At 44.7% G+C, this 26,280-nt stretch overlaps 1 protein-coding gene and 1 pseudogene across 1 annotated transcript; both read left to right on the top strand.

Annotated features, from left to right (window-relative positions):
- The first annotated feature begins 2,439 nt into the window (after positions 1-2,439).
- LOC138998295 (zinc finger protein 551-like) lies at positions 2,440-15,692 on the top strand. The gene is made up of 3 exons (XM_070400354.1): positions 2,440-2,560; positions 4,545-6,067; positions 15,612-15,692. The coding sequence occupies exons 1-3, from the start codon at positions 2,440-2,442 to the stop codon at positions 15,690-15,692; spliced, it is 1,725 nt and encodes a 574-aa protein (XP_070256455.1).
- Positions 8,654-10,287, top strand: LOC138998543 (ornithine aminotransferase, mitochondrial pseudogene; annotated as a pseudogene).
- Positions 15,693-26,280: the final 10,588 nt, after the last annotated feature.

The following is a 26,280-nucleotide window of genomic DNA, read 5'->3' as shown; positions in this document are numbered from 1 at the left end:
CACTGGCATAAAGTGATGAACAAAAATACATTCAGAGACAAAATCATCAAAGAGACCTTCAAACCTCATAAAAAAAAGGCATGAGAGGGTGATCGGGGTTTGGAGGATAAGAGATCCAAAGAACAGTATGGGAGGTGCTCTTTATGTCAGTGTAGCAGGTGGGGGAACTGGGCTGAGCTGCACAGTCACCCACAGGGCATGATGACATCAGAGTGGTCCTGGGACTAAAACCAGAGCAGCCGGGCACTAACATTGACAGACGAGTGAATGAAAAGGGAGTCCATTTCTGATGGTGTCTTCATGATATGATATGGGAAATTTTAGGATAATTTCTAACAAGATGGGTTGTTGTGGTGCTACATACGAGGTCCAGAGCTTAGGTGACATATATGTGCCCACCTGTCATTACTAGTTGAGGCCTGACCCAGTGAACAATAGGAATGAGATAGCATACATCAGTGTCACCTGCACTTGAAAATCTCCATCAGCATGGGGAAGGGAGAACAGAGAAGGTTGAGAGAGAAATATATCACAGAGGTGGTGAACTAGAATTTTAGAAAATAAGCTAGTTAGAAAACAACCTGTCCTTGTGATGGCTTATTTATGTCATTAGTGAAGATGTGCCTCTGGGAATGAAGCTGTGAGACAAGTGTGGATCAAAGAACTGTGGGCAGCGGGTAATGCAAAGTGATGGCCTCAGCAAACTGGGATTGGAGTCGGAAGTGTAATGTGCATTAGCATTTTGGTGTCTTTGAGGGACAATTTGGAGGACAACATGGGTATTGCCTGACAAGACCAGTGTCAAGTCACTCACACTCCCTTTATGTGCAACATTTCATCCTACCCTATGTTTCTGGCACCCACTGTTATTGAAAGGGGGCAGTCTGACTCTCATTTGAGGCCCAAAGCACAGGTATATTATAACTGCTCATCTGCCTTTATTGTTGTGAGAGACACAGCATCAATCTGCACTAATAAAAGACAGACATGCAAATTGCCTGTACCTTCGCTACACCTTAACTGTTTGAGTCCTAGGGGGTATTGAAAAAACACTGTCGAAGAATCCCAAACAGTGCAACCGCGCTTTCTCTAAATGAGTACGAAAAGACCCAAACAGCGTGATAGCGCTTGTTTTATTTTATGTCGAGAAATACCAAGCAGCACGATCGCACTGCTTGGGACTCAAACGGATATTAATTAAAAGGAGCTGTGTGATGTATTTGCATCAGTAAATCTGAGCGCGCAACTTCGACAATCGGTAACGCACCATCAGCTGTCCACAATGTTCGAAATGTGCTGGGTTTTCTCAACATAAAATCTCAGCAGTGCGATCGCACTGCTTGGGACTCAAGCGGTTAAGCCACGCCCACCAGTCAGCCAGAGCGACTATATGCAAATTAACCAAACAAGATGGCGGCTGGCAGCCACGGAGCTGGAGCAAGCAGGAGGCTTGGTTGCCCCAATGATGGAGGAAGCCAAGCTTCCCGCTTGCCACGGTGGGTTCTGAGCTCCACTCAAAGCAACAAAGTTTCAATTATAGAAGGTAAATAAACCCCAGATACCTGCTTTCAGCTGGCTGTGGCAATGGAGCTGGAGCGACCAGCAGGCTTCCCTCTCGCCCACCCTGGCCAGCTCTGAGCTCCTCTCAAAGCTACAAAGTTTCAATTATAGAAGGTACATAAACCCCAGAATTTAAAAAGAAAAGAAAAGGAGAGGCTGGGAGCTTCCGTCACCAGGGGGCTTGGCCAGCCTGAAAACAACCCTCAGACCCTCACCCAGACTGGCCAGGCACCCCAGTGGGGACCCGCACACTGAAGGGGATATGACCAGCTGCAAACAGCCATCAGCCCTAACAGCAGAACAACTAGGAATGACTGGTCACTATGACACACACTGACCACCAGGGGGCAGACGTTCAGTGCAGGAGCTGCCCCCTGGAAGTCAGTGCGCTCCCACAGGGGGAGGTCTCCTCAGCCACAAGCCATGCTGACGTCTGCCAGTACAGCGGTGGTGGTAGGAGCCTCTGCCACTTCCTCAGCAGGGCTAAGGATGTCGGACTGCAGCTTAGGGCTGCTCCCTGCTGGCAAGTGGACATTTCCCCAGGGCTGCCGGGCTGCCAGAGGAATGTATGACTACCAGCTTGGACCCGATCCACCAGGGAGTGGGCCTAAGCCAGCAGGTGGACATCTTCCGAGGGGTCCCAGACTGCAAGAGGGCATAGGCTGGGCTGAGGGCCCCCCCAAGTGCACAAATTTTTGTGCACCGGGCCTCTAGTAGGAATATAAGGAGATATTGACTTTGATGGGACTAAGGCCTGCTGTCTTCCCTGATGTGGGGAGTAGAGGAAGCAGATGGATATGCCAGGTGGGGAGTGTGACAAACTTGGCATCTCAAGAGAGAATCTTATCATGGGATGTACTGTCCTCATTATGACAGGATATGAATTTTGAGGACGTGGCCATTGCATTCGCTCAGGAGGAGTGGGAGATCCTTGATGAGGCTCAGAGACGTCTATACTGTGATGTGATGCTAGAAGTGTTTTCACTTGTATCATTCGTAGGTAAGACCTTCATCTCTCCTAGTGTCCTGAAGTGATGCCCACTCTTTATTTATTCTCCAGACATAGCACTGTCTCTCTCAAAGCAAGACCATGGGCTCTGCTCATTTCCCCCACTGTCTTGTGAAATGGGCTGTGGCTGCCAGTGCTGAGCTCTCAGAGAGCCCTGAGCAATAGACTCCACAAACTTTCCTAACACCAGTTGCCTTAGGAACTGCAGGAAGTGTCTGGGTGTCAGCAGTCTTACAGACAGTTTAATGGGTCCCTCCTGCTCTCCCTCACCCAGGAAGGGTGACTATATCCAGATCCATGGCCTCCACTTCTCCACCTTTCCTGTAGATAAGGACCTTGGTGAATGCCTGTGCCAGGTATCTTCTTTATATACAGGAACCAGTTGCTGTTATTGTAAGACCCTCCTTCCATTGTTGTTTGTAATATTACCTTCTGTAAATACTATTGCAAGCCAAATGCTATGGGCAAGTGATGGCTGCTCACCTCTGTTGTCTTTCATTGAAACTTGGAATATTTAGTTTGTAGATATTTCTAGAGAAGGAGGTGCAGAGAGAACCCTGGGTTTCTGCAGGGTGAACGTACAGGATGTTCCTAGGGGAAGCCTGGCCTGGCTGAGTGGCAGCTCGGGGGAGGTAGGACATAAGGATGGTGTTCAGATTGTACCAGGAACCTGTTCCTGTCTAATGATGTTTGGTGCAAGTTCCAATGGCCACCCCTCATTTATACATTTCCTTTTTCATATTTGACACTTTGCTGGCTTCTCATTTCATCAGTGGCTTTCTAGCTTTGGCTATCTTTGCCTTTGTGTCCTTTTTACATCACCTATTCCTTTGCACATCTCTTTCTGCAGTATTCTACAACATGGACCTATGCAAGCGTTATAAGGAGCACATACACTGAGTGGCCAGATTATAATGACCACCCCATCAGCACTCGATTGACACTTCCAAAATACTCGATATTGAAATCTTCCTAAGCAGAAACTCTCAAGGTTTTATTATCATTATTATTATTATTATTCTTTGCATAACAGATTCATTTCTTTGTACTGATGGGGTGGTCATAATAATCTGGCCGGTCATAATAATCTGGCCACTCAGTGTACATGCTTAAATACCCCTAAAATAGCAGCTACTTGTTTATTGAATTTTACTTGGAATGAGATGTAACCAACCTTCCGCACAGCTTGCCCATGTCACCAGCATAGAAGATCTGCTGCAGTGATGGCAAACCTTTTGAGCTCGGTGTGTCAGCATTTTGAAAAACCCTAACTTAACTCTGGTGCCATGTCACAAATAGAATTTTTCTGATATTTGCAACCATAGTAAAACAAAGATTTATATTTTTGATATTTATTTTATATATTTAACACTTGGATTGCGGGAAACGAGTTAAGTCGGCTCGCGTGAATTGCGCGTACTCCGCGGGAGCGGTCTTAACTCGGTTCATATAGATTTGCGGTGGAGTGCGGGAAACGTGTAAACTCGGGCCGATTGTAACTGCGTATTACCAAATATTTGTTTGTTTGCCGTTCACAAAGATACCTACCTGCGTATGCGAACCGCCATCTTATATTTTGGCGGGAAATTCACCCGACACCGTAGTGTTAAATGCCATTTAACAAGGAAAAATCAAGCAAAAAAAAGAGTTTGCATGTCAACTTTGACACACGTGTCATAGGTTCGCCATCACTGATCTACTGAATGCTGTTATCAGCAGAATGATCTGGACAGTCCACTTCTCCTCCATGTGGTACTTGTCTTGTTTTTGCTCTATTTCTGCTGAAGTCTCCCTTGTTTTGTGATCTTCAGTGCTCAAGAACTTCAGAGTGACCTCTTACTAATCCATCTTTCAGGTCTTTTATTTTCAGCCAATTGCATGAAACCAATGTATTATGTGCAACCCACTTTTATAATGGGACTTCCCGCTGTCACCAGAGTCAACATTCATTTTGTCATCATTCCTCTGTTTTCAGGTCCTTGGCGTAAGATGGATGATGTGGAGGCCTATTCTCAGCACAGTGTATCTATAGGAGATTCTCAGGTCAGGGCTTCCAGGACAGCTGCAGCCACCCAGAGGACCCATCTGTGTAAGCCATGCTTCTCAGTGTTAAAAGATATTTTGCACCTGAGTGAGTTACAAGTGGTTTACTTTGAGAAGAATGTGTTCTTAAGTGATGCATGTTTGAGAGACTTGTGTTCCAGTGCAAACCCTCACCAGCAACAGAAGGATGCCAGTGGAGAGAAGCCCTGGAAAGAAGATATGGAGAGTCCCTCGCTTGTGACCTGTTGCTGCTTCTACTTATCTGGGATGCCTGCAGCTAGGACAGACATTGAGGAAGACTCCCCAGCCATGTTAGGGCTTCTCCAGCACCAGGCCACTCTTAACACTAAGGAGCCACACAGTAACAATGAGATTTCACAGGAATTTCTAAGTGGAAAAAGACATCACCAGTGGGTGGAATGTGAAAGAGCTGACAGCCAGAAACAGAAAGTTCCTTATCAGAAAGATCTCTGCTCTGGAGATATGATTTATGAGTATAATAAATGTGGGGAAGTGTGTAGACAAATGTTTAACCACCCTCCACATGGCAGAGTTCACACTGGAGAAAAGCCTTATGAGTGCAGTGAATGTGGGATATCCTTTCGTCAAAAGTGTCGCCTCACTGTGCACCAAAGAGTTCACACTGGAGAAAAGCCTTATGAGTGCAGTGAATGTGGGATATCCTTTCGTCAAAAGTGTCGCCTCATTGTACACCAAAGAGTTCACACTGGAGAAAATCCATATGAGTGTAGCGAATGTGGGAAGCATTTCAGAGAAAAGGCTGCCCTCACTAAACACCACAGTGTTCACACTGGAGAAAAGCCATATGAGTGCAGTGAATGTGGGATATCCTTTCGTCAAAAGTGTCACCTCACTGTGCACCAAAGAGTTCACACTGGAGAAAAGCCATATGAGTGTAGCGAATGTGGGAAGTATTTCAGAGAAAAGGCTGTCCTCACTAAACACCACAGAGTTCACACTGGAGAAAAGCCATTTGAGTGCAGTGAATGTGGGATATCCTTTCGTCAAATGTATAACCTCACTATACACCAAAGAGTTCACACTGGAGAAAAGCCATATGAGTGTAGTGAATGTGGGAAGCATTTCAGAGAAAAGGCTGCCCTCACTAAACACCGCAGAGTTCACACTGGAGAAAAGCCATATGAGTGTAGTGAATGTGGGAAGCATTTCACTGAAAGGGCTGAACTCACTAAACACTATAGAGTTCACACTGGAGAAAAGCCATATGAGTGTAGTGAATGTGGGATATCCTTTCGTCAGAGGTCTCACCTCACTAAACACCACAGAGTTCACACTGGTGAAAAGCCATATGAGTGTAGCGACTGTGGGAAACATTTCAGAGAAAAGGCTACCCTCACTAATCACCACAGAGTTCACACTGGAGAAAAGCCATATGAGTGCAGTGAATGTGGGAAGCATTTCAGTGAAAGGACTGCCCTCCATAAGCACCACAGAGTGCACACTCGATAAAAGCCATATGAGTGTAGTTAATGTGGGAAATCCTTTAGTGAAAGCTCTATCCCCAGTGAAGACAAGAGAGTTCACACTGGTGAGTGTAGTGAGTGTGGGATTCCTTTTAGCTACAACTATAACCTGGTTAGACACCTGTAATTTCACACTGGAGAAAAGATGTAAATGTGTAGGAAATGTTTTTTATTTTTCTCACTAAGAATAAGAACACTTAAGGGGCTCTATGGGACCCATTTACATGAATGTAAACCCCTTTAATGAGAACATACACTCTGCTAGATTCATCATAAAATTGAGGTACAAATGAGACTTGAAGGATCTGTGTTGTACTTGCTAACATGTCCAGACCTACAACCCAAATGATGTCACTGTGAGTGTTTATCACTAAAGAGGTTTCATAGCTAACACCTGCCTCACCTGAGGAGTGTGCATCGGTCACATTCCCTGGGTGCTCAGGGGAATGTATTCTGTGTTCTCGCTTCTGATTGAGGTAATTATGATTCCTCCAAGCTCTTGGCAGTATCTTCATTCATTTCTCTATGACTAGAAAATGGACCTGACCCAGGATTCATCCAGAGCAGCTGTTCTCAGCTAAGCAGTGCTACCTCTTTCAGGGACATAGTGGTACTCACATTATGCTTTGATAAATTTTGGGGGTTTTTTATTCACCAACCTGCAAACTCTGTGCTCTCCTCTGCTCTGGTTTATGATCTTTTTTTTTTAAAGGTGTTTTTATATTTGTGTTGTTATTTATTAGTGCATTATTTTCAACACCAACTACTCTAAACCTGAATTTGCCACACTCTGTATTTACCCCCAGTCATTTTGTAATATTTCTGCTTCCCCAACCCTCCATGCAGACATTGATTTACCTTCCTTTACAATAGAGTAGTTCATATTTTTCATAAATTTATTGGCACTATAAGGTGAATTCTCTTTAACAAACACTGGCTTCCTTCATGCTATACAGATGTTTGAGATTTAACACTAACGTTTATATAAATAATTTTTTATTTCTAGAAAATATTGTATTCTATGGATAACCACTTTTACTATTGAGCCGCCTATAATTTCAGTTATTTCTACGTTTGGGGTTTTAAAAATAAAACAGCTCAGAATATTGTATTCCATTCTTTCTACAGATGTATGTCTTATTAAACTGTTCCACTGTCAGTGAATGTGGTACATTTCAACATATATGGAACTATGACCTCAAATGGTCAATCAGTTTGCCTTCCCACCCACCTAGAAAATTCTATGCAACTCTGCCAGCACATGCAAAGGTTAATCTCTTTTAAGTACTAGCCGCATCAATGAGTGTACTGTTAACTCGCTTTTGTTTTAACTTCATTTCCATAAAGATATTTGATGGTGATGATTTCTTCATATATTTCTTTCACTGTCTTTATCTTCTTTGTTAAAATGCTCAGGATTTTTTGTTTACTTTTAAACTTAATTTATTATTCTATTCTAACCAATAGGAGGGCGGTGCAGCCTCTAAGACATATGTTTGAATTTCACTTAGTCCTCAGTGATTCGACTGATTTTTTGGCTATATGGCATTCTTGGTTTTTGAATTCTATAAACAAAATGGTTTTTCTTAATTTTTACCCTATGTATGATTTATAGCCCACTTGTACCAGACACTTATACATTTAATCTGCATTGTTAATTCTCCACCAGTGTTCTTTAAGTTTAAGCATTTAATGATACATTGAAGTCTAGGTTTGTGGTAGTTGAAAATTTCCCTGGTGTAAATGTCATAACTACATTCAAACTGCGAAAATGATGGCATTGAACATGGACATAAGATATTTCAGTAGTACATCATTATATTTTACTAGTGACTGGGTGTATGGACTTGTGCACATTGAAAGGAAATTAATTAGAAAGTGACAAGTGGGGTAGGACTGGCTGAGACGGGTCTGACACAGCCTAATGCCAACCTCCCCCAGTCCCTCCCTATTAGGCTCCTCCTGGGGCAGCACCTTGGCTTCAAGGGTGTCTGTGGAATGAGTGGGATCCCTCTGGCAGGTGAGGTCCTGCGGCCTGGCCTGCAGGGAATTGGGCCGAAACCAGCTCTCCAATACCTGCTGAGGGGTCCTGGATTATGAGAGGGCAGTTGTCAGGTGACACAACCCAGAATCGGGCTCCCTCCTCTCTGGTTCCGGGATGTGTGACCCGAGAATTGTCGTTGTCTTCCATAACTATCTCTCATCCCAGTGGTTCTGGTATTTATCTATTCTCAGATACATTAGTGACTTATTTTACTAAAAACCCCTGATAAGTTTCTCCCTGGCCAGAGAGCTCAGTTGATTAAAGCATCATCTCAGTAGTGCCAAGGTTGTGGGTTCCATCCTCAGTCAGGCTCCATGCAAGAATCAATGTGCTGCCACCAAGACATAGCTGCTGGTTCTGGAGCCAGAGGCACCACCAGGGATTATTGGACCCAGCAGGTCGTCCCTGGATCCAGGCTGAGCAATCTGCATTTCCATCTTAACCGCAGGAGAAAGGGTAGCTGGTTGGTGGAATTCTTGCTCTGCGGACACGATGCTTTCCAAGCTAGCTCGTCATAAGACTGTGGCGGGGCGCCCACACGCCAGTGACTTCTAATACATCCGTGGCGACTAAGAAGATGGTCCAAGGCCCTCTATAGTCGGATGACGTTTTTTGAACGGGGAAGCCAAGTATGGCGCTCACAACTAAAGGGTGTCCCAAAATTCACGCAAGAAGTAATTTTGATAGAAAACACAGGTTTATAATTAAAAATTGTAAATTTTTTATTGATTCAAAATGTATACAGTATAGGGTTTTGTATGGAATGGCATAACGGGTAAATGGCCTCCACAGCTTTGCTGGTACACACGCAAAGCCTTGGTCTTGATTGTCTCTGCTCCTGGGCCATAATTGGTACTTGGTAATGCTTATCAAATTGAAGGGATTGAAATCACAGGGTAACAAATATTAAAATCTGATTCAATAAACCAAGTAAAATTGGGCTTTTATTTTTGTCGTTGCTAATGCTCACGCAAAATTCAAATCTTGCGTGAATATTGGGACGCTCTTTACCACCTCTTACTGGTCACCCTGGAGAGAGGGACAGGTATTTCCCTGTGGGATGCGGAAGGCAGGGAATGCTTTGGTTTTCTGAGTGTGCACAGCGCCGTCAACCAAGGGCATTGCCACCCCAAGATTGTGGCTGCCCTGAAGAGCCAGGTGGGGAAGCTGACGCCGACCTCGCGGGCCTCCTACAACAACGTGCCGGGCAAAGACGAGGAGAACGTCACGAAGCTCTTCAACTACCACCAGGTTCTCCCCATGAGCACAGACAGGGTGGAGGCCGGGGAGACCGCTTGCCAGCTGGCGCGGTGGTGGGGCTGCACCGTGAAGGGCATCCCCAAGGACAAAGCCAAGATCGTCTTCGCAGCTGGAAACTTTTGGGGCAGGACTCTGTGTGCCATCTACAGCTCCACGGACCCCAGCAGCGACGACGGCTTTGGTCTCTTCATGCTGGGGTTTGAGATCATTCCCTACAACAACCTACCTGCTCTTGAGCATGCTCTTCAGGATCGAAACATTGCTGCGTTCATGGTCTAACCCATTCAGGGCGAGGCGGGCGTCATTGTCCCGACCCAGGCTGCCTGAGGGGTGTGCGCGAGCTCTGCGCCAGGCACCCAGTCCTGTTTATTGGATGAGACCCAGACAGGACTGGCCAGGACTGGACGATGGCTGGCAGTCGGCCATGCAAACGTCAGGCCTGACCTCGTCCTCCTGGGCAAGGCCCTTTCCGGTGGCCTGTACCCCGTGTGTTCGGTGCTGTGTGACCACGAGATCATGCTGACCATCCAGCCTGGGGAGCACGGCTCCACGTACAGGGCCAACCCCCTGGGCAGCTGCGGGGCCAACGCCGCCTGTGAAGTTTTGGAAGAAGAGAATGAGCTCAGGAAGCTGCCCTGGGACATCGTGACCGCAGTGCGTGGGAAGGGGCTGCTGGATGCCACCGTCACCGGGGAAACCAAAGATTCCGATGCTTGGAAGGTGCGCCTGCGCCTTCGAGATAATGGACTTCTGGCCAAGCCTACCCATGGCGACATCATCAGATTCCACCTCCTCTGGTCATCAAGGAGGACGAGGTCCAGGAGGCCTTGGAGATCATCAAAAAGACCATCAGTCTTTTTTTTTAAAATATATTTTATTGATTTTTTACAGAGAGGAAGGGAGAGAGATAGAGAGTTAGAAACATCGATGAGAGAGAAACATCGATCAGCTGCCTCCTGCACATCTCCCACTGGGGATGTGCCCGCAACCCAAGTACATGCCCTTGACCGGAATCGAACCTGGGACCCTTCAGTCCGCAGCCCGATGCTCTATCCACTGAGCCAAACCGGTTTTGGCCAGACCATCAGTCTTTCTGGGTCCTCCACCAGCTTTCTGAGGGCAGGGCCTGCTTCCCTGGGGTGGGCCCTGTTCCCACGGGGTGGGGCCTGCTTCCCCAGGGGCAGAGCCAGCTGGGCTGGCAGCTCGGCCACATCCTCATAACAGCCTGTGTGGTGCTGCTCTCAGTGCGGGCTCATTCCACTCCCCTGTGTCTTCAAGGACCTTTTAAAACATGTTATTTTCAGTTCATACATGCTAGAGCGGCATTTATAACCACGCAGGTTGCTGTGTAAGAGAACGTGAGGAAGTCTGTTGGATCACGTGTGTGTGTGTGCTGAGGCGAAATGCTCCCTCTGTATGTAGGCAGCCTTTTTGGCAAGTCCCATGTGGTTTTTACAGGTTTTTATCATTTCCTCCCTGGTGTAAATATATTGTATTTCAAAAAGGTATATGGGGTTTTACATAGAAGACTGCTTTAACCTTCTAAAGTTGAATCATAATCACTGAATTTTAGGAAGGATGAAATGGTTAAGCTTATATAAAAGTACTAGGTTTAAATAAACTTTACATTAGCCAACACCAAGACATGTCATTATTTTGAATTGAGAACTAATGTTCAACATTCCCAAATTACGTTTTCAGTGTTGGTACAATTTGTAAAAAATACTCGTTTTCAGTTTTTCTTTAAATTTAAAATAAAGCTTATATTAAAAAAAGAATCATGACCTAACTGGTTTGGCTCAGTGGATAGAGCGTCAGCCTGTGGACTGAAGGGTCCAGGTTCGATTCTGGTCAAGGGAATGTACCTTGGTTGCGGGCACATCCCCAGTAGGAGGTGTGCAGGAGGCAGCTGATCGATGTTTCTCTCTATCGTTCTCCCTTTCTCTCTGTAAAAAATCAATAAAATATATTTTAAAAAAAACAGAATCAAACAATGTATAAAATTAGTGGAACACAAAATGGGTGTTTCCCTCTCCCTATTCTTCTCTCTCTTTCTCTCTGAGCAATATATTTGTGTGTTTTTTCACCAAACAAGTCAACGCATGCGAACACCATCACAAACCAGGCAGAGACCCTGTGGTGAACCAGCCATAAGGGTTCTCATGAGGGCAGAGCACACAGTGAGGGAGAGGACAGGAGGGGAGGGGCCCTGCTGTCAGTGTGGAGGGTGGGGAACTGGGGCTAAGCTGAAGAGTCACCCACAAGTAATTATGACATCTGAGCTCCCTGAGACTAAACACTAAGGGGCTGGGAAAAGCTCTGGGCCTGGACATGGGCTTTGTGGTCTCAGCACCTTCCAGCCAGGGGTTGAGACTGAGCTATTTTGGATTCAGGTGGTTGAGGAGCCCAGATCCCTCCCAGGAATTCTGGAGCAGCTCCTAATACTTGAGGACCTCAAATAAGTTCACGTACCTCTGAGCAGCCCATACACTCTCCTAAGCTCCACGGGCATTGTTTGAATCTCTATTTTTGCATTTCTGGGTAATTTTCCATTTTCATTTCATTAAAAATACCACTGCCCAACCAGTCCTGGAGGTAGCATGGATTCTCCAGAAAATGGTGCTATGTGTTTTTAATGGTGAGACCATTCTGAAGTACAAGCATTTCCTGAAGGCGAGGCTTGGTCTCAACATGATACCACATTGGGGGGATGCACTCCAGTTGGTCTCCCTGCTCCATAAGTTTGGCTTTTGCCGAGCAGACCCTTGCACCTGGAGTGAGGTGATGGAGCCTGGACTCTGAGGGACAATATACCATGGGGTGTGAGGTTGTGCCCCTGGACAGATTTGGTTTTAGGGATTCCTGCCAGCATATGGGGGTGTGTCCATTGTGTGTGTGTCCATTGTGTGTGTGTCCTGTGGCACTGTCTGGGTGGCCCCAATTGTTTGTTTCTGTGTGTGTGTGTGTGTTTGTGTGTGTGTTTGTGTGTGTTCCCCTCAAGGTATTGCCTATGTCTACAGTGTGGGTCTATGTGAGCCTGGACCTAAGTCCAGCACCTGAGTGCCCAGAAGAGGCTGGGGGTGTTCTCTACCTGCATGTTTCTGTGCTCGTGTTATCTGTATATTTCTCTGAGTCTGTGCACCCCAACCACTGACAAGTCATAGTGAATCTCCGGAGAGGTGATGTAGAGGACTACCTGTTTTTCTTCCCCACCACCAGTTGAGCTCCTTATTCTCCTGCTCATCCGGGCATCTGGTGTCCCTCTGGAGGTCCCATCTCAGGTATGAATTAAGCACAGGGCCAGTTCATAGAACCTCAGGCTGTAGCAAGGTGGGGAATTGGGGCAGACTGTGATGACAGACAGGAGGTATAGAGCGTGGATTGGAAATGTTTGTGGAAGACTGTGCCTTCTTGCAGCAGCTGGGTGATCCAGGATCCTTGGAAAGGAATGTGAAGATGGGTGCATGTGGGGGAAAGCTGAGGGGAAGACTTCTAGGCTCCTAAATCCCCACTAATAATGAGGAACTGGACATCCCTGGAGAGGGTGTCCCTTGCCCATGTGAAAGCTAAGCTGAAAACTAATAGAGGACGGTGTCTGGGTCTACTCAGAGCATTACTCCTGCACCTCTAGGTTCTAGTTATCTACAGGGAGTGCATGGCCACATGGGACCTGGAGGGAGAACTGGCTCTCCTCACTCCAGTGCCTAAAGTTATGTTGGAATCTCTGAGAAACAGCTACTACTAAGATAAGTTAATTTTTATCACTCAAAGTCTAACCTAAGTTATGGAAATGAAGGGATGACTTTATTCAGAAACCATCATATTTTAGTGGTTAAATGAAAGCAAGGAGGGGATCATGACTATGACACGAATTATGTGGGGTTTTTCTGAGATCAGCGATAGTGATTCTGTTAGCCTCCCAGGGAAAAGAAGACACATTGACTGCATTCAAATGATTCTCTGATAACTGTTCTAGAGAGATTGCTCTGGATTTAATGCTATGTTCTTGAAAATTCAATACCTTAATTATTACATTTTTCTTTTTTAATCCTCAGCTGAGGATATGTTTATTGATTTTAGATAAATAATAAAGAGAAACAGGGGGAGAAATAAATAAACATTAATGGTAGAGGAACATGGATCAATTGCCTTTCATACATGCCCCAACCAAGGATCAAATACACAATCTATTGTGTGTGTGTGTTGGCGGGGGGGAGGTACATTATGAGATGATTCTCCAACCCACTGTACTACCTCGTCAAGACAGCACCTCAGTTCTTAATGTTTCCTTTAAAACAGTGTATTAGTTTGTCTCAGCATTAAGGGGAGTGTTGCTTTGCTTATCAGTGTTGGTTGTATGTGTGACTTGCTGCCCCTTTGAGTGTTCCTGATTGTATCTGTGTTTTTTATTTTCTTTGTGTCTGTCTACTGTGTCCACATATGTCCCTTCAGGTGTGTGCCTGTGTGTGTCCTTTGTGTTTGTGAGTGTGCATCGTGATGCTGTCTTGTTCCCATGTGTTTTCATCTGTGTGTATTTGTGTATTCCCCTCAAAGTGATGTCCGAGTCTGTAGTCTGGATCTGTGTGAGCCTGGCCACAAGCCCTGCACCTGCGAGCCCATCTTTGCCTGGGGGTGTTCTGTACCTGGGCATTTGTGTGCTTATGATGTCTGCATGTTCCCCGTGAGATTGTATGTGTGCACCCCAGCAACAGACAAATGCATAGGCAATCTCCACAGGGGTGATTTAGAGGACAATATGTTCTTCTCTGCTCCCCAGGCTGAGCCCCTTCTCTTCCAAGCCACTGTTATACCCCTTTGGGTCCCATCTCAGCTTCATGGATGGATGAAGTGAAGGGTCATAGAACTGCAGGACTGCAGGCTGAGAGAAGTTGGAGAATTGGGAAAGACTGGTGGCAGAATTGAAGAATAGAGTGTGGAGGCACTGTTTTTGGTGGACTCTAAGCCTTTGAGGAGGATCTGGAAGATCCTGAATCCCTGAAAAGGAACCACTGGATGGGTGCATATGGGGGAAAGCTGAGGGTGAAGAATCCTAGGACCCTAATTCCCCCTTAGGAATGAGGAACTGGATAACCCTGGAGAAGGCTGGCATACCCGGGTGGTCCTCCTGGTCCCTGAAGAGAAGGTCAATCCCTTGCCCATTTGTAAGCTATGCTGACACCTAATAAGGAATGTGCCTGGGGTTGCTTGGAGCATCACTTTATGACCCCTGGACTCTCAACATTTACTGGGTGAGCTTGGGCACTCAGGAACATTGAGACAAGGAGGGAAAATTAGGCCCAGTGCTTCCTCCAATGGGGATGAAGAGAACAATGGAGGGACCACATTTAGCACAGGTTCAGGCACAAATGTATGGGAACCTAGGACCAACATTGATGTTAATGTCAGCATTTTTACATTCAGCCCCACCTGATGGAGCCCTCACCTGAGCTATGCAAATGATAGAGACTAGGAGACAGAGTAGTGATCAATATTAATTTCAAAGAACATGGATGCTGGAATGCTTGCAGTCCTGTACCTTCCAATAAACATTCTTAATATGTGGATCTTCACCTCGAACATAGTGGGGGAACCGAGGCAGCCAGGGATTTATTAAAGGTCATACTCAGAAGTGGGCTCTGAGTTCATGGCCAATGACTTCTGACCAAATTCCTCTTATTGAAGTCCACTCCTTTGAATCTAGACAGTGGTGGTTGTGGGCAGCTCTGGGACAAAATGCACCTGGATGAGGGGGAAGTGAACCATCTGAACTAATTTCCACTGTCACTTCCTACCAATCTTCACTGCTCTTCTTCGCCCATACACAGCCCCAAAAGAGGCTGGCCACATGTAGTCACATGAGTGTGGCCATCAAGTATGTCAGACTTCCCTCCTGACCACCTGAATTTGCTGCAGCCCTGTGAAGTGCTTTGACCAATGAAATGTGCTGAGAATGAAGCCTGTCACTGCTAACAGAAAAGTCTGGAAGCACTGAGACTTGCCACTATCTCTGTACATCTCTGATATATCCAGGAGGTAAGTATATGGTGGCTTCTCTTTATACAAGTCCCAGGAGAATCAGGGAGATCATGTGGCATGAACAAGGAAGATGCCTTCTTTAATATAAAAACCAATAAATATTTGGGTCTGTTTGTAATTTATAATAACATCTAGCCAATCCTAATAGTTACAGAGGCTAACAGTAGAAGCCAGAACTCTGTTGTTAGAGACAGATGGGTTTGTCTTCCAGCCCTGCCTTTTATTAACTCTATAATCATGCAATTTATGTTGAAATAGTTCATGTAAAACATTGAATCCAGGGCTTGGCACGTGTAGTGAACATTCAGTAACTCTTAGTTCCATAGTTTCACAATGTGTAATGACTGCAAACATGCAGACAATGTAGGAAATGACAATTTGTTGGCCATGTACCCTTTAAAATTTTGTTTTTAAACAACTAGGAGAGGATTATGTACATTTTCTCCTATCTTGATTTTTCTATTAATAATAGGATGTTTTGATAAAAATAAAATATCTGATGGCTGGAGTGGGTCTATTGGTTGAGTGTAGTGCCATGCACAGAAAGGTTACTAGTTAGATTCCTTGTGACGCACAAGCCAAGTTTTCTGGGTGTAAGCCTAGTGGGTGGGGGCCATGCAGGAGGCACCAATCAGTGCTTTTATCTTTTCCTTTCCTTCATTCTCTCTATAAAATTCAAATAAAAAAAACTTAAAAACAACATATCCATTTAGATTTGTGGTCCTCAGGAATAATTGAAATAATACTTTTCACCTCAGGGAGCATTCTGAACTTCATGAAATCTAAAAATACATCTCAAAACAAGAGATCAGTTGCAGACAACACTTCCATGCAACCTGTGATCAGCCCCCAAATCCTAAGTTTGTCATTTTCCAGCACCACCGGGGGTCCCCAACACCAGTATTTGCAATGATCAGTCAGTGATTGAGATCTTAATTCCACCTGTTGGGCCTGAAAAAGTAAGTTACCCAAAGTGCACTGCGCCGAATTATGGCTGCATTTAGCCAATGAAAGCCCAGGCCAGGGGTCTTATCCATTGCTGATTGGTTTGGGTGTTGCTTCCAGGTGCTCACTTTGACCTTTTTGTTCTGTTAACCTATAGGCTCCAGCGCTGGGTCACAACTAGGACCAGGCTTCAGAGGCACTGTCCCCATGGTGCAGTGGTTTGTCTGAAGCTTGTTGAGCAGCAACAGTCAGCATTGAGGTCTATGTGCCTCCCAGACTCTGTTTTGCTTGAAGACTTCTACTCAGCCTTACTCCATTTACGCTCCATCCTTGGGTGCTGGTACCTGTCAGATCCTGAAACCCAGGTCACTGAGTCCAGAACAGTGAGTCACTTGTGGGTGATACATGGTGTGATGTGTGAAAGAGGGTGACAGGCTGCAATGCCACCCTGTAAGATTTTGGTTGGTGTGGCTGAGCTGGGAGGACTTGGGAATCCTGGGCTTGTTTTGTATCTAAAGGCAACAGAGAAGACAAGGCAAAGTATTTGGTGAGAAGTTTCAGTCTAATTTTCAGGATCCTAGGGCCATCGATGGTGGAGAATAAAAGAGGGACATTGTCTGAAATAGGGTTTTAAACTCTTCCCAACTGCTGGGAATGAAACTTGAAGGGAGAGGATCCCAGTTGGGGACAGGAAGCAGAAGTCCCTTGAAAGATAGCCAACTAGGCAAAATTGTGCCCTTAGGACTGGGGCCCTGACCTAATGCGGTCATCTCCAGGGGCTGGGTAAAGATACTGACAGGCAGATCCCATGAATCCTCGTGGTGGTTGCCAAGTTCTCAACAGAACTTTAGTTTCCACAGATTGCTGCAAATGTAGAATCACTTAGGGGTACTGCTTTGTGGAGCTTATTTCAGGGCCTCACACTCTTGTGGCCTCTGAGATAGTGGAGTCCTGGGACTGTCCTGCCACACTTCCAGCCCCTGGGCCTGGGAACCTTTAAAAGACACTAAGCTCAGATCCAAAGTTCAGGTCTACAGTTGTATGATGTGCTCCCTGATTTTGGCAATGTGGGAGTTCCTCCCAGAACCTGTAAACCAGGGGTCCTCAAACATTTTATTTTTATTTATTATTTTTTTTATTGCTTAAAGTATTACAAAGAGTATTATATATGTCTCCTTTTTTCTCCTGCTCTTGACAATCCCCTGGCCTCCCCTACCCCCAGTGTCTTTTGTACATTGGTTATGCGTATATGCCTGCATATAAGTCCTTCGATTGATCTCTTACCCCCACCCCTTCTGTCCCCCTAACCTCCCCGGCCTTCCCGCTGCAGTTTGACAGTCTGTTTGAGGCAGCTCTGCCTCTGTATCTATTTTTGTTCATAAGTTTATAAAGGTCTTTATTATCCATGAATGAGTGAGATTATGTGGTATTTTCCCTTAATTGACTGGCTTATTTCACTTAGCATAATGCTCTCCAGCTCCATCCATTCTGTTGCAAATGGTAAGAGTTCCTTCTTTTTTACAGCAGCATAATATTCCATCGTGTAGATGTACCACCGTTTTCTAATCCATTCATCTACTGATGGGCACTTAGGCTGTTTCCAGATCTTAGCTATGGTGAATTGTGCTGCTATGAACATATGGGTGCACATATCCTTTCTGATTGGTGTTTCTGGTTTCTTGGGATATATTCCTAGAAGTGGGATCACAGGGTCAAATGGGAGTTTTATTTTTAGTTTTTTGAGGAAAGTCCATACTGTCTTCCATAGTGGCTGCACCAGTCTGCATTCCCACCAGCAGTGCACAAGTGTTCCTTTTTCTCCACATCCTCTCCAGCACTTGTCGTTTGTGGATTTGTTGATGATAGCCAGTCTGACAGGTGTGAGATGGTACCTCATTGTTGTTTTGATTTGCATCTCTCGGATGATTAGTGACTTTGAGCATGTTTTCATATGTCTCTTGGCTTTCTGAATGTCCTCTTTTGAAAGGTGCCTATTTAGATCCTTTGCCCATTTTTTGATCGGATTGTTTATCTTCCTTTTGTTAAGTTGTATGAGTTCCCTATAAATTTTGGAGATTAGGCCCTTATCAGATATGACACTGGCAAATATGTTCTCCCATGTAGTGGGCTTTCTTGTTGTTTTGTTGATGGTTTCTTTTGCTGTGCAGAAGCTTTTTATTTTGATGAAGTCCCATTTGTTCATTTTCTCTTTAGATTCAAGTGCCCTAGGAGCATAAATAAATAAATAAATAAATAACATCACCTCAATAAAGTATTTGGATATATAAATTTACATAAGACAAAAGGAAATACTTTGAAATGTTGACAGTGGTTAACCTTGGTTAGTGGAGAGAAGTGGTTTCTTTTACGTCATACTATTTGTAAATTTCTACTAATGATCCTGTATTATTGTGATAATGAGAAAAAGTCTTCTAAAATAAACATTTAAGTAACTCTTTTTTTCTTTGTTTGAAATGCATTTTGCATCTATGTTCAGTGACAATCCACTTATCTTTGAGAAATTTAAAAAGTGCTTTGGGTGTGAAATATCCTTTAAAATTCATTCTAGCCGAAACCAGTTTGGCTCAGTGGATAGAACATCGGCCTGTGGACTGAAAGGTCCCGGGTTCGATTCTGGTCAAGGGCATGTACCTGGGTTGCGGGCACATCCCCAGTGGGAGATGTGCAGGAGGCAGGTGATTGATGTTTCTCTCTCATCGATGTTTCTAACTCTCTATCTCTCTCCCTACCTCTCTGTAAAAAATCAATAAAATATATTTTTTAAAAAATTTAAAAAAAATTCATTCTAACAGCTCCTGAATGAGAACACTGGTCTTTGGAGATGCTGGGTCTGCTTGGAAAAAATAATGGGGCAGGGGCTGGGGACAGGGAAGGGGATGGGGCAGGTAAGGAACCCTGAAGAGAGGCTCCTTGGCAGGATGCCTCAGGGTCGACAGCTCAGGGTGTATTTGAAGAATTCCCCATTGGAAGGCTGATATCTACAGTAAAGATTCAGATTTGATAAACTTTCGACATGAGCTATAACTAATTTTCTTTTTAAAACGGTTTTTGCTGTTCTAATTGAAAAATCTTATCTAATAATAGACAAACATGGTAATTAACTGTACCTTCGCTAATATCGCCATTGGCTGATCAGCATGATATGCAAATTAACCACCAACAAAGATGGCAGACAATTTGCATACTGCAGGCAGGGCGGGACCCCGGGAGCCGCCATCCAGGCCCCCGTGTGCAACCCCAGGAGCCGCTGGAAAGCCAGGCCACAGGCAAGGCGCCCCCTTGGGACCCAGGAGTCGCCTTGCCTGTGGCCCGTGATGGTGATCCTGATTGGAAAGCCATGCCACAGGCAAGGTGGCACCCTGGGACCCAGGAGCCACCTTGCCTGTGGCCCATGATTGTGATTGTGATTGGAAAGCTGGGCCGCAGGCAAGGCAGCACCCCGAAACCCAGGAGACGCCTTGCCTGCGGCCCGTGATGGTTATCGTGATCGGAAAGCCAGGCCACAGGCATGGCGGCCCCCTGGGACCCAGGAGCCTATAGGTGAGGTCTGCAGGCAAAGCAGCGATCAATCTATGAGGGGCAGGGTGAGGGGCGGAAGGAGCTACAGGAGCAGCTCTGGCCAGAGACTGAAGACTCCCTCCAGAGTGAGGAGCAAAGACTGAAGTCTCCAGCCACAGCGAAGACTGTGTCCAGAGCGAAGATGGAAGGTGGTGGCCAGAGTGAAGGTCTGGGTCCCGGGTGCCAGAGGAAAACTGGTGCTGGCAGCCAGGGGAAAGAAGGCCTATTGCACGAATGTTTGTGCAACGGGCCTCTAGTCTGTATATATAAAAGGCTGATATGCTAAGTGTCCAACTGTGGGACCAGTCCCTATGACACGCACTGACCACCAGGGGGTGACGTTCAATGCTGGAGCTGTCATGAGGTGAACTGGCAATTTACCAAGAAATGGCACCGCAAACCTGGAACCCACAAGCAACACTCAGCTTCCCCCAAGTGGGACACAGGCCCTGCCATCACCCTGGAGCAAAACCCCATCAAATAGCAGCCAACACTGCATGGACCCCATGGTGCAAAGCCCACAGCCAAGCCCTGACACTGTGGGCACCAGGTAATGACATCACATAGTGACACCTGGCTTCCTCTCCCTAGGGACTAGCCTCCTTGGAGTTTCTTCATCCCACTTGCTTTATAGCCAACTGCAAACATTTTACAGTTTAACCAAATCTCTATGAAATGTTTTCACATGCCTCATCTCATTTAATCCTCACAAAAGTCCTGGAGTAGGTAGGTAGGAGAATTGGTGGAAACCCTATTTTCTTTTCATTAGCCAGAAAATGGAGATTTAGAATGTTTAGAAACTTTACCCAACTGAAAAGAAGTAAGAAATGGTAGAACATGAAAATGACTTGAGGTTTCTTACTGTGCAGAATATAGTCAAACGGTGCTATTGTTAAATATTTCACCCTTTGTTCTCCCTGCATGATCTACAATAATAATCTGCTTTGTGTTGATATTTACTGCTGTGTTGCTGACAATATCCTGAAAGAAAAGTTGGGGTGCTTCACTGGGCTGGAAAAAGTTTAGCTAAATCAGAAAGCAGGTCTAAGTAAGCAAGCTTATCAACATATATATAAAGTTCTCAGTGTGCCAGTCGTACCCATGTGTTTCAATCTGTTATCATTGATGGTGAATTTGGTTGACACTTCTATTATAGAGAAAGGGCGAATAGTGATATTAAAATATTTCTTCCAATTAATTTCCTTTCAATGTGCATAAATTCGTGCACGGGGCCAACTGTCTAGTAACCCAAAATAGTAAATTTAGCCTTATCTTTTTAAAACATCAATTGCATACTGTTTGTGTTGGTGTGAAAAAGTTGTTTGTAAAGGTTCAGAAAATACAGATGTGTTGAGCATTATATGTCACATTTATTAAAATTCAATACGTAACTTCCCAGGTATGAAAAACATCAGGTGAAGTCAATTAATTTTCTTGGGTATAAATAACTGTTGAAAATATCAAATTAAAATGTGGCTGTATCTTCTTCTTTAAAAGTTAAAAACATAATAGATGTTATTTAACTCATGCAAATGGTTTGTGAAGCTGAAATACTTCCATGTAGGGTCTGCTCAATCCTGACATTAGCTTAGTACAAGGAATGAGAGCCACATGTCACCTATTCTGTCCAGTGAGGAAGGGAGCTGTGTGTGAACCACTCCTGCCACTAAGCCCGTTCGACAGCCAGCCTGCTAGGCAGCAAGGATGCCAGCCTCAGCTCAGAGGTGGGAGAAGTGCTGCCATCTCTCTCAGAACAGTTCCAAACTCAGCCTGAGAAGAACAAGCCCTACCAGCCAAGACCCAGTCAGGCCAGTGCTGGGCTCTAAGTAAAACTGACAATTGTCTTTCCCTTATTTCTTCTGAAACCAAACCAACCACCCTCCGAACCAAAATTTAATAATCATCCTTTCACTCAAGTCACTGCTGAATGAACACCAAGTTGTATATGAGCTCATGAATGACTTCCCTCCTAGACACACATTATAAGAGTCTGGAATAAACTCTGTCCCTGCCCAGTCCCTTCACTCCACCTGTAGAAACAACCCCCCTTCCACAGCCCCTCCCTCCCAAACATATCTACACCCTGTTTGACCAGGTAGTTAACTTTCTGGGGACTACAGATCTGTCATGTCCCCTGGCTTGAGACACAAGCTCTGGAGGATCAGGACCCCTGACTGCCTGGCTTAATAGACGTGGGGCCCTGCTGGGGTCTGGCTGGAACTCTGTCCCCAGCTGCCTCCTGTCAGCACAGCAGCCACCACTCATCCAGGTTCAGGGAGCACATGCAACCTGTACTGGGATGACAGGGGCCCAGCTAAGCACAGGGAAGGAGCCCTCACTGGGGCTCTTGGTCTCTCACTGGGGCTCTTGGTCCCAGGTGGGGACTTGATGGAGCCTCTCCACTCTCCTGCTGAGCCTCAGAGCCACACACCTGGACCAGCACCCATTCTCCCTGGGAACTGTCCTGGGCTTTTGCCTGCCCACACCCACCCACCTACCCAGCTGCCACTGCTGCTCTCAGCCTTGCCACCTGAGAGAAATATGGACTTCTCAACCATCTGAACGTGAAATATCCCAGCCTAAAACCCCTGACTGGAAGGTGCAGAGACCACAGGGGCATGTCCTAGCTCAAAGCTGCTCCCAGCTTCTTGGCTTTAATCCCAGAGATGTCATCATCCCCTGGGGGTGATTGTGCAGCTCAGCCCAGGTACCCCACCTGCCACTCTTAAAGCAACAGCACATCCCATACTGTTCTCTGGACCATTGCCTGCTCTACCCTCATGAGAATCCTGGCTGCTGGTCACCCCGGGGCCCCTGGGCTGTGCTGGTGTTCACACATGTGGACTGACTGGGTGAATAAACACATATGTTGATTTTAGAGTGAGAGAAAAATAGGGATGGAGAGAAACACATACAGCAGTTCTTCTTTTCTGTACTTTCATAGCTTCAGCGGTTGATTCTTGTAATTGCCCTGACCGGTGATGGAACTTACAACCTGGGCATATTGAGATGATTCGCCAACCCAGTGAGCTCTTTGACCTCAGCAAGACATATGCAGCAATTTATGTAAAATACCCAATCATGTATGAATAGGTAGATACAAAAATGATCATGATGACAGAGAGTGGTGGAAGGCAATATAGGATTCATGGGGTTTCATAAGTGTCTTTTTACATGGATATATTTCAAGTAAGCTATTTCTAAGGCAGGCTGTATTTTTGCACCAGTTCTTTTATGTCCCGAGAATGAAGCACTGATAAGGGCAGGAGGATCTTGGTTTCAGCCATGCAGGAATGCATAGAAACACCAGAAGCATATGCTAAATATATATATAATATATATATATATATATATATATATATATATATATATATAATATATATACTTTAAATGAATTATACTTACATCTAACTTTTTAAAAATATATATTTTATTGATTTTTTACAGAGAGGAAGAGAGAGGGATAGAGTTAGAAACATCAATGAGAGAGAAACATCGATCAGCTGCTTCCTGAACACTCCCTACTGCAGTGATGGTGAACCTTTTGAGCTCAGAGTGTCAGCATTTTGAAAAACCCTAACTTAACTCTGGTGCCATGTTACATATAGAAACTTTTTGATATTTGCAACCATAGTAAAACAAAGACATATATTTTTGATATTTATTTTATATATTTAAATGCCATTTAACAAAGAAAAATCAACCAAAAAAATGAGTTCACGTGTCACCTTGACACGCATGTCATAGGTTCACCATCACTGCCCTACTGGGTATGTGCACGCAACAAAGGTACATGCCCTTGACTGGAATCGAACCTGGGACCCTTCAGTCCACAGGCTGACGCTCAGTCAACTGAGCCAAACCAGTCAGGGCTACATCTAACTTTAAGAAAGTTTGAAAAATGGGCAGTTCCCAATAATTTTATTATGAGAGTTCTTGAGCATACTTGTTGCTACTGTACCATCATGTTGCAAATAAAATATAGTGATGTGCTACTGATATATCTTAACATGTCTATGTTCAGTGCCTTCATTTTAGTAGTTTTCAACTGACAATGAGAGTATTTACACCGAGAAAAGTAACAAATATTATAAACCTACGCTTCATTTAATGTAGTGCTTAAACTTAAAAAAAGGGTAATGGAGAATGTAAACAGTGCAGATTAAATGTATAAGTATATGCTACAACTGTGCTTAAGTTGAACATAGGATAAAAATAATGTGAGAACCACCTTAAAAGGTACTGCTTCTTTGCTGCAGATGGGTATTCTGGACAAACCTTGAGTCTGGCCCATTCCCTAGTCAGAGAAGAAGGAATGAAGATCCTGCCAAGAGTTCAGGGTATTTATTTATGTATTTACTTTTAAATCTAAGAGTTCATTTAAATTTCACCAGTTGCTCTTTTATAAAAAATAATGTTTTTATTTATTTCAAAGAGTAAGGGAGAGGTGGAAAGAGGTAGGAACATCAATGATGAGAGGGAATCATTGATCAGCTGCCTGCTGCATGCACACCCCTGGTGATGGAGCCCACAACCGCAGCATGTGCCCTTGACTGGAATCAAACCCAGGATCCTTCTGTCTGCAGGCCAGCACTTTATCCACTGTGCCAAATCGGCTAGGGTGTGTTCAGAGTATTTAAAATTTATTTAAGAACAACAGAGCATGCAGGGTTTGTGATTCATACTGTTCATGTGAAGCAGGTGGTAGAGGAGAAATCACTACAGCCATAAACCCTCACAGTGACATTAATCATGTAATAGACCTGGGCAGGATAGCAAGGGCAAGCAGTTGCTTATGACCTCACTTGTACCTGAAACTTATGAGGAATCTAGCAGAGTGTATGTTCTGATAAAAGGGAGTATATTAAGGTAAATGTGCATCGTAGTATCCTTCAGTGTTGTTATTCCAGGTAAGAAAAAGAAAACATTCCCTGTAAATTTAAGGCTTTTCTCCAGTGTTAAGTCTCAGGTGTCTCGTAAGGCTACATGTTTGGGTAAAAGATTTCCCACAATCTGTACACTCATAAGGCTTTTCTCCAGGGTGAACTCATTGGTGCTTATTGACATTAAACTTACTTCTGAAGGACTTCCCACAATCACTACACTTATAAGGCTTTTCTCCAGTGTGAATTCTCTGATGTTGAATGAGTTTAGAACTCGTAATGAAGGATTTCAGACAATCTGTACACTCATAATATTTTTCTCCAGTGTGAATTTGCTGCTGTTTATTTACATAAGACTTACTTCTGAAGGACTTCCCACAATCACTACACCTATAAGGCTTTTCTCTAGTGTGAACCCGTTGGTGCTTATTGACATTAAACTTATTTCTGAAGGACTTCCCACGATCACTACACCTATAAGACTTTTCTCCAGTGTGAATTCTCTGATGTTGAATGAGGGTGGAACTGTTACTGAACAACTTCCCACAATATGTACACTCATATGGCTTTTCTCTAGTGTGAACTCTCATGTTGAATGAGGTTCAAGATTCGTCTGAAAACTTTTCTACATTTGTCACACTCATAACTCAGTTCTCCAGAACAGTCACCATTTAGAATCAACAACTTTCTGGTTGTAGCTGGCAGTTTTTTCACATTCACCCCACTGGTGATGACTTTTTCCACTGAGATATTCTAGTGAAACCTCACTGCCACTGTGTGCCTCCTCAGTGTTCTGAGAGGCAGGGGCTGGAGAAGCTCTGAGGGAGCTTCATCATCTTCCCCTAACTCCCTGCTGTTTGAAGGCACCTCTGACAAGTAGAAGCTGCACCTGGTCACAAATGAGGGCTTGTTCATAGCTTCTTTTCGGGATGTCTCTCCACTGACATCCTTCTTTTTCTGGTGAGGGTTTGCACTGGAACAGAATTCTCTCACACATGGGTCACTAAAGAAGCATTTGTACTCAAAGTATTCTGCTTGGGACTCAATCAGGTGCAAAATATCTTTTAACACTGAGAAACACCGCTTACAGGAACGCGACTTCTGGGGTGCTGAAGCTGTCTCAGAATCCCTGACATGTGACTCTCCTTGTATAGATACACTCTGATCAGAATACACCTCCTCCTCATCCCTTTTATGCCAACAACCTGAAAACAGAAAAAAGGTGAGGAAATGAATGATGACTGTGGTGACAGGGGGAACTTTCATTACAAAAGTGTGTTTTCCATGATACCTGGGTTCCATGCAATTTTCAGAAAAAAAGAGAAGTGCCGGGAGCATTAATAAGAGGCTTCTGTGAAGTTCTGGGACTCTGAAGATCATAAAAGAAGGAAGACGACACCAGGAATATGAAACAAA

This window comes from Myotis yumanensis, unplaced genomic scaffold (genome assembly GCF_028538775.1).
Source record: "Myotis yumanensis isolate MYYU_CA2020_CCGP unplaced genomic scaffold, mMyoYum1.0.hap1 SCAF_20, whole genome shotgun sequence".
NCBI lineage: Eukaryota > Metazoa > Chordata > Mammalia > Chiroptera > Vespertilionidae > Myotis > Myotis yumanensis.
Note: the sequence above shows the minus strand (reverse complement) of the source record. Positions and strands in the feature narration are given on the sequence as shown.